At 37.9% G+C, this 9708-nt stretch overlaps 1 protein-coding gene across 1 annotated transcript; it reads right to left on the bottom strand.

Annotated features, from left to right (window-relative positions):
• Positions 1 to 3541: 3541 nt before the first annotated feature.
• LOC116169038 lies at positions 3542 to 7868 on the bottom strand. The gene is made up of 4 exons (XM_031485068.1): positions 7541 to 7868; positions 6556 to 7182; positions 6349 to 6518; positions 3542 to 4540 (listed from the first exon to the last, which is right to left on the bottom strand). Exons 1-4 carry the CDS (start codon positions 7866 to 7868, stop codon positions 3542 to 3544), a joined length of 2124 nt encoding a protein of 707 aa, XP_031340928.1.
• Positions 7869 to 9708: the final 1840 nt, after the last annotated feature.

Here is a 9708-nt window from a genome sequence, read left to right on the forward strand (position 1 = left end):
AAGTGGAACAGATTTGGAAGTATACCCTAAATTACGCGCGTTTGTGAAAGCTTCAACCAAAGGATAGGTACAAAAGCCAAAGAAATGTTCTGCATTTACAGAAAGCGACCTAAGAGGATTTTTTATTTCATCCAGATGACAGTTTCAAAAGTCATACTTGAAGTATCGTTACTTAGCAACTTTAAAGCACGTGTGTTTTAAAGGCCCTTTTTCGCACGCATTTGAGTGTTTAAAACGGAGATTGTGATTCAGGTATAATAAAAAATATATAAACTATCCTACCAATCTGTGTATTTTTAATTATTGGAAAAGTTGGCCCTGGGGCGTGAAACAATAAAGTAGATTGGCTTCTGGAGCATTGTCCGACTTGGCGATTAGCGTACGAAGCGAAATGTGCCAATCAATTCAGCTGAACATAGTTACCAATTGTCTACTTAAAAGGTGCATGAGAATCAGGCCTTTGTAATACAAAAACCTAATTAAAGAAATTTGTTAACTCCAATTTTAAAATGCAGATTTTGTATTGCAAGAGACGCTTTTATATGCATTGCGTGATAATATTGCGTGTGTTAGCATACGTTCATCGCGCACGCGTTGCGAACTAAGAAGTTATTTCTCAATGATTCAATAAATTACAAACAAAAAATGTATTAAATTACGAGATTACGACGAAGTCCTTAATTTCCCTTTAGTCGCCTAACAAAGAACACATTTTTGTTGAATCGCATCAAACTTTTTGCGAAGCGACTTTCGTTTAATAAAACGCCAAATTACGTAATAAAACAAAAATGATAGCGTTATAAAACTGCCAATATGAATTGTACATATAAAATCTAATTTTCGTTGTTTCAGGAAAATTCATCAATCACTACGGCAGTCAAGTTGGAGAATACAAAACAAGCCGTGAGTAAAATTTTTGTGCTTTATAAAAAGTAACCATTAAAATATAGCCTGGATAAAAGGTTCAGGTTATGGCAACACCCTGTTTTGTATTGGCTGTGATATATGAAACACGCTATATTGATTTAGTGTTTAGCTAATAAATCAAAACTGCCAATAACTTTATTATTTTAGCAACAGAGTACATAAACGTCTTGGTCTCCATTTACCCGAGTTTTAGGGATAAGTCCATTTTAATAAAATGAGATCGTAATTGATTTTCTTTTTGCGTTAGGTTTTTTTTCTCTAATTCGCGTTAAAATTTTAATAAAACGCAGTAATTGGGAAAAATTGAGTTTGTAGCATCGGTAAAAATAAATTAATCAAACTCAAGCTGAACCTCCCATTTTGTTACCGCCCTTAATCTCTCAAAGAGGTAATTTGTTATCCGTAGTGGCTGTTATATATTTTTTATAAATCCAATTTTTTCTCCAGCAAGCGCCGATGTATTTTTCATAAAATCATAACCATTTGAATCAAAACAACACAAATGATCTCCCAAGGTAGAATATGCAATATAATTTACAAGCTTTGAAGTAAACATTTCAGAACAATAGCCGGAAACTCTTTCCAACTATAGAAATGTAACAAAAAACGTTATCGAAATCGAAAATCTCCTGTTTGTACTAAAAAGGAGGCTTAATATAAATCTTAGCATGTCAGATGGGACATAGTTATACTTTTATATAAATAAGTGGTTGGAATAACCTAAATTCTTCCATTATAACAATTTTCCATATAATCCCAGTTTATTCACATTAGCATGTTTACGTCAAAAATGATTCGTGTCATTACACTCAGAAATTCGCGAATACGACATCTGAGATAAAAATAATTAACGTCCTCCCTTTGTAAGATTGATTAATGCATAGCATTATACAAGCATGTACCTATAATTTTGCCACCGTCTTTACATACCATTTTAAGCATAAATGGTTTCACAGTTAATAGTTTTGTAGCCTTTTTCGATTACTTGACGTGCCGGCATTTCAAACACACACGCTTTTTATTTGGTAGTAATTAACAAAAATCGATCTTGGAGTTGGGTGACGAATTTCTAACAATTCATAATTCGTGAGGTTGCGGGGTAAAGAGATTGTGTGATAAAATTTTGGCATATGCGTTTATCAAACTGGCTGACGTAGAGAACACGTCTTTCTTGAGTTTTTCTGAAGATAATTAAGTGAGATTCCACCGAGATTAAGGGGGAGATTCCCGTCCACATCGCTGAGATCAGTATTCCGTTTGTAAGAGTTGTTTGAGAAGAATTTGATTAATGTAAATCCCAAATAGAAGATTAAATCAACGACTACTGACAATGGGCAGATTTTTTTAGAACAGCAGTGGTTTATTTACGAGTGACAGTTAGTGAGATACAAGCCAAAAACTAAAAAAGGGTCCCGCTCCCGTTAGCTCACCCCCCACTCATAAGGACTTTTTATTATCTTGAACCTTAGACACTAAGGAATAGCTGCACCAATTTTCCACTCCGCGATTTTTTCCTTGGATTGGCCTTTATTTGTGTAATTTTACTGGGCCATATTACGTCATATTCATAGCATGGGTAAAATAACGTTTTCGACAGATAACCTACAGGTTAAGTTTAACGTTAGTGATACATCACAGGGCTGAATAACGTATGTACCATTCCTAATGAAACACCCTGTATAAAGTTTATTTGAGTATCTATCAGCATATTTGATTGACTTTCATTCCCGCCAAATTGTTTTAGTATTTATGTATAGTCTTGGAAGCTCTAGAAAAGCTGTGGACTTTGAAGTCAGGCAGAATTTCAGGACTACTACTATTTTCAAAATAAATGAAACGGTACCCCGTAATTCCTCATTGAAAATGACTTCAAAAGACCAAAACACCTAGATTTCAAAACAAATTTTACTCGCTTTATTTTAGCAATCAATTTTCACTGGTGTTTACGAACACAGTAAATGTACAGATTTTTGTTAGTTTGGGCAAGCCGTGTGGTCATTTGGAAAATAAAAACACTAATATTTTTATTTTGGAATTTACCAAAAAATTCAAAATTTACTGGGTTCGTCAACACAAGTGAACATTTTTTATACAATTATAATAATCATAAGATCAAACGAACTTACCTTAAGTGAAGTTCGATCTTGATTATATGAAGGCCTCGTCGAAATAAATAAATGATATGTAGTACCTACGCCTCTGGCTAGAATATCCACAACTTTTAAAACGCAGAAAACCCCCCTCCGCTACCTATTTCGTCGCCGATAGTCAGTCTTTTTAAAGATGTGCCATCGTAGATGGGATGATGTAATCGTAGATGTATATCCGTAAGGGTAGGGTGGGACTTTATTTATTTCGACGAGGCCTTCATATAATCAAGATCGAACTTCACTTAAGGTAAGTTCGTTTGATCTTATGATTATATTCTGCCTCGTCTCATAAATAAATGATATGTAGATGTTTAAAGAGGTGGCAACATTTATTTTATTGAACGATGAACTTAATATAGTAAAAAGAATAATAAGCTAATTAAGGGCTAAGGTGCCTAATTGCTTAAACACACTAAGATTAAGGTTAATCCCTAGTTACATAACCAAAAATATTCCAACAACAGTTAGGAACTTAAAACAGCATTGATAAATTGCTCATTATTGACAAGAACTCTATTATAAAATCGGGCAAATGTTTCAGAGTTTTTTGTCCACCCAGCTGCTAGTCTGATGGTATCAAAATTGAGACCTTTTCGCGCCGCAGCAGATGTCGAGGCATGTCGTGTACTTTGAGCTTTAAATATATTGGTGTCCAATCCACTCTTACTCAAAATAATTTTGATCCATCTACCAATGGTTTGTGTCGTGGCTTTATGGAACGGTTTTTTGCAGGTGACAAACAGAAAAACACAATTGCCTCTTACTTTTTTTGTTTTTTCCAAATACTTTAGGATGGTGCTTGCCACGCACACCTGTGGGTCGTGGACAAAGAAGGGTAAGGTTAGAAAGGGTTGGCTCCTATTAGGAGCCGATGTTTTAATCCTACGTGGTATCTTGATTTCTACTTTATCTGCCCGAATCAAAATATTATGAATCTCAATAAGGCTCAAGGTCTGTATACGCTGCCCTGTTGCCAAGGCTAATAGAACAGCTAGCTTCTGGGTGAGGAGTTCAAGAGGGATTTTTTCATTATCAAGGGTTTTAACATAATTGATAACTATCCCAGGATCCCAGGTATTCTCATACCTGGGTAAGGGTTGGCGTATACCAAACACTCCCTTGAAAAATCTCTTTAATCGAAAATCCTGTCCTAGATCAGGACCAGCGATTTGTGCTATCGCGGACCTGTACGAATTAAGCGTTCCGTAAGATGCTCCACTCTTGAATTGCAAGGTTAAAAACTCTAAAACATTTGGGACCGTAACAACAAAAGGATTAATATTTGAATTAGAACAGAACTCCCACCACCGCCTCAAACCTGAGTTATATTGTGCTAAGGTACTCGATGTAATTGAGGCCAAACAGATATCTATGGAGTCTCTTGGCACTTTTCCGAGGAATAACGCTTTCCTGACAACTTCCCCGCCACCAGGGAAAGGTTCGGCCAAAGCGGGTGAGGAATTCTGTTAAAACAAAGAAGTGATTTACTTGGTTTGAAAATAACCGGATCCCCAACTAACAAAGACTTAAATATCGGATACCATGGTTGGGAGACCCAGAGTGGAACAACAACTATTCCCTCTGCTCTATCCTCTATGACTTTTTGAAGCATGCGCAATATCATAGAGAAGGGTGGAAAGGCATAGAATTTTATATTTCCCCAATATATGGTAAAAGCGTCTACTGCAAAGGCTTCTGGGTCTCTCTTCCATGATATAAACGTGTTACATTTTTTATTTATCCTGCTAGCAAACAGGTCCAAGTGTGGCCTTCCAAGATTATTTACTATTTTTTGAAAGGCATTGCTTGACAAACTCCATTCAGTTTCCTTGTGAACTTGACGAGAAGCTCTATCTGCTTCTACATTATCCTTGGAATTTATGTAACTAGCGAAAAGAAAAATATTGCGTTTTTCACACCAACGCCATATTTGACGAGTGATGTAATTCAGAGCAGTGAACCTGACACTGCTCATCCTGTTCACAGAGGCAACTGCTGTCGTGTTGTCTACTCGACATAAGATATTACAGTTCGAGAGATCCGATGCAAAGCAACGTAGCCCAAACAATAATGCTAGGAGTTCCAAGCAATTTATATGGAACTTCTTTTCACTATGTGACCAGAACCCAGAAGCACTCTTGTTTCTACAAAACGCCCCCCAGCCTGACTTAGAAGCGTCAGTAAACAATTCTAGTTGAAAGTAAGCGATACGCACTGGCTTAAAAGCCCGCGCAACATTATGAATGAACCAGGTTAGATCTGGAAGTAAATGTTTCGACATACGGACCTTAGCATCAAAATTACCCCCTGAACGTTGCAGGGCTAAATATTTATGGCGTTCGAGCAATTTTGTATATAGGAAACCGTATTTAATGGCTGGACAAGCAGAAACAAGAGTGCCAATGAATTTTGCAAATTCTCTAATTGTACATTTGTGCATTTTAGAAAATTGCGTTGACCATTTTATAATTTTAGTTCGTTTTTCAGTTGGTAATGACACAGTCATGGAATTTGCATCATAAACAAAACCTAAAAATGTACATGTGTTACTGGGTATAAGACTACTTTTTGAAAAATTTATTAAAAACCCAAAGTGCGTTAGCACATCCAAAGTGAGTTTTACATTATAGGCACACTCTTCACTGGTTTTTCCTATGATCAAAAAGTCATCTAAATACACCACTAAAAGAACTCCTTTTTTCCTTAAAAGGGTAACTATCGGTCTTAAAAGTTTAGTGAAAACTCTCGGGGCGCAACTTAACCCAAACGGCAAACAGTTGTATTCATAGAGACAACCGTTAAAGAGAAACCGCAAGTATTTTCGTTGAGACTCATGTATTGGTATCAAGTGATACGCATCTTGTAAATCTATTGTACACATAAAACAATTTTGCGATAAGAGCCTCCTAACCACCTTATGATCTTCAATTTTAAAATGCTTATTTACCACAAAACGATTAAACTTTTTGAGGTTTAGTATCAACCGATACGAACCGTCGGGTTTTTGCACAGGAAAAATTCCTGAAACAAATTGATCCGCACATGGATCAACGGGAGAAATAGTTCCCTTTTGCAGTAATTTTCTTACCGACTGGTTTAAAATTGAGACTTCTCTAGGGGACCACTTCCTTTCCACACGAACAACTGTTTGCCAGGGTTCTGTAGCAAATGGGATTTTAAAACCTTTTATATAAGATAGAATTTTCCTATTCACTGGTAATGCTTGCCACTGATTAAAAAAATTCTTTAAACGGCCACCTGGCTTACTAACCGTGTGTTCTAATATTGTCGCCTCCGCTGATCGCTCCGATAGGATCTTTCTAGGTCTCTTCCCGAGTTCCGCTGGGACTTGCCTCGAGATTTCGTCGGTAGAGCCCGAAAACCCTGCCCCCCTCTGCGGGCTCCATACCTCTGTGAGGGAGGGTTCTGTAGTTTCCCTGACTGGATTTAGAAGTCGGTGCGTGTGCTATGGGCTTACTAGCCTTTTTGGAGATTTTTAGCTGTTGTCCAGACTTTTCTAAATCTTTGGCCGCCCGGAGTCTACCATCCAAATCTGTCCCAAAGAGCAAATCTCCAATAGGAGTATTCACCAAAGTTTCTTTAAGTTCTTTGTTTAAGTTTAGTGCAATCAGTTCTCTACGAGACACTGATTCTAGATGATGAACATTAGCCAATAAGCGGCTCGCGTCGCTTAGTTTCTGAATACTCTCCCTATTCTTATCAGTATCAGAAAGCAATTTTGTCAACACTAACCCAATAGCTGACATACTCGCTGCTACATGGTGTTGAAGGGCCACCAGTCGACCATCTCGACGGATAACAGAATCCGACACGGCCAATTTAACTTCAGGGTTGACAGTGGGTGGTCGTAACAAGGGGCAGTTTTCTGGAGGTAGATAATCGTCCAACAAGGTTTTTTGAGTTGTCTCATCTAACCCATGCGTTAAGATGTGCGACCAACGGCTGGCGATTTCTACTTGAATGGGGTCGCCAAAAACTTTCTTTATTTCCCCATTGCCACCCAGTATTGAGAGTATGTCATCCTGCAACGCCGGCGGGCGAATATCCCTATCACCCCCTTCTTCGCCACGACGATTGTCCGCCGCTGCAATCAAAAAGGGCGGGATAAATAATCGGTTGTCACCAGGTGCATAAAGAGTCTCTGTTGTCACGAACAGAAGACTAAAATATTTACATCTGTCATCACAGACAGGTAAATATCTTGAAAACTGTCATCACAAACAGGTTTCAAATATGGAAATCTGTTATCCCAAACAGATGTATTTTAACTAGCAAAAGCGCAACTAGTTTTCTGTTATCCCAAACAGAAGCACACAATTTAAAAAATCTGTCAATACGAACAGATTAAGTAAACTGGTAACCCGAATAGATCGATCGTAGGGAAATTTCCTCTTGACAAACTGCATCGTCTCTAAAACTTATATTAAAATTTTTCAACTTACGTTCCACGTTGCCCCGTGCATCCGTGAAGTCGTCTACATCTTCTACCACCGCCACCGGTGCATCTCTCTCCCTCACCGAAGAAAACAACGGAGAACGTTGTTTGTACCGCTTTTGTTCGAGTGAGCTGTCTCTTGACCCTGAACTGGTAGCTTCACTTTCGCTCTCCGTCTCACTCACAATACGTGCACGTTTATTTTGTTTTCGTTCCACCGCTGATAAACGAAACTCAATCTTTTTTAATAGATTATATATACCCGAATTAGATCCGCTAGTAGACCGGCTTCGGCTTCTGCGACGCTTACGCGACGAAAAACGTTCATTAGGCATTATAAACAAAAGAAAAACTGTAATGCAAGGCAGCGGGATTTTAAACGTGCGGATACCCTTGCACAAAAACGAAGACTGGCTATCGGCGACGAAATAGGTAGAGGAGGGGGGTTTTCTGCGTTTTAAAAGTTGTGGATATTCTAGCCAGAGGCGTAGGTACTACATATCATTTATTTATGAGACGAGGCAGAATATAACCTTAAATATAGAGTGAACCCCTAACTAAATTACCTACATCCTTAATCCTTAATCAAAATGAATGTGGTAGCCCTTGACAAAACTTCAAACGCGAATTGCAGTTGAAAGGACCGTTGGAAGCGGGTACCGACGAAGAGAATGTGGTAGCCCCCGACAAGGTGTTAGTGATGGTGGAGTCAAAACTGGCTAATAGCTGGCTACTGTCCCTTCGATTTTACACGAGGACTTAACTGATTCAGTCTTTAGCTACCTGTAACAGAAAACAGGATTCAAAATTCGTTTTCATTCTCCAGTTATCGCGCAAAAGGTGATGGATCCCAGGACTTGTTGTATACTTTTTTAATTTTTCTACTTTATCAACAACTACAGTTTAAACTGACGTTGTACAACCGAGCCTTAGAATTTATATCGTTGGTTAATGTTGTCGCAATAGTAATACCAACGACTTTAACACCAGCGGGGACCACATCACTTGGACTATTTTCGTACTAGAAACAGAAGGCCATAGTCCTCCTCCAATACCACGACTGAACGCCCGTTTAATGAATAGGTACAGAAAGTATGATAGTCTGACATACTGCGTGTAGAGGAAATAATCACCATTATCACATTCCTTTTTCGAATAAATTTAATTAAAAATAATACGAGTTGTTTGGCACTACTGCTCAAATTGGAAAGTAGAAGTAAACAAAATCGGTTAACCGTCAAATAAACGAACATACCCTAAAGGTTAATTTAATTGGAACTTAACTAAAATAAATGCATTGATTCGTCTTAAAATGTCAAGAGCAAATGCCGTTGAATAACATGAATTTCTTATAAACGACTTTTTCTAGTTGCTTTAAGTGAGGTAAGGAACGATTTCAAAAGGATTGAAATAATTAGTTAATTAAGAATAATTAAACAGAAGTTCAAAGCTTTAACTTTAAGAAACCGAAACTTAATGTGCGATAATTGGTTTGCTATATTTACTATAAGTTCAAATAAGATCACATACTGGGGCTCTTGAAAAATAAGAGAACTTCCTCCGAGGCTCCTAAAAGTGCATTAATGTCTTTGGTTTTCAAAAATCTCTACTATATCTTATGTGTCCAAAAAGTATAAAGTGTGATATTAGTTTTGATTTTAGCGCCACACCAAAACACAAGCGGTCGGTTTAAAATGTCCTTACAATATTAACAATGGAAATAATCTCTACGTTACGCCACCAGGTCTCCACGATGAATACTCAATCGGCGCAAAGGAGGCGCATCTGGTCAGATAATAATGCAGATCACAGTGATTGCAAAACGGACTTGCTCCTAAAATCTCAGAGGACATCTTTAACCATCTGAATGTGTTTTGATGCTGATGTTAATTGCAGATGTCTCCTCAAGAATTTGTATCACCCTTTCGTAGGTTTTCCATCCAAGGAACAAACAGTCCGTTTGGTCGTCGGTAATGCCAGGAGCTAACTCCTCATTCTGTGTAGCTAGTTCAAGGAGTTCTTCCTCTGACAAGTCAGCGTACTCTGGTTTCTCATCTTGTCTGGTTAAGGAATGATAATGAAAAGGAGTCTATGCTTCCTGAAGAGTCTATTTTCTTCATGATCCTGCACATCCCGTGCTTAATTGTGTGGGATCTTCTACAGAGGGTTTCCGTT

The sequence above is a fragment of the Photinus pyralis genome, unplaced genomic scaffold, assembly GCF_008802855.1.
Source record: "Photinus pyralis isolate 1611_PpyrPB1 unplaced genomic scaffold, Ppyr1.3 Ppyr1.4_LG4, whole genome shotgun sequence".
In the NCBI taxonomy this organism is placed as follows: domain Eukaryota; kingdom Metazoa; phylum Arthropoda; class Insecta; order Coleoptera; family Lampyridae; genus Photinus; species Photinus pyralis.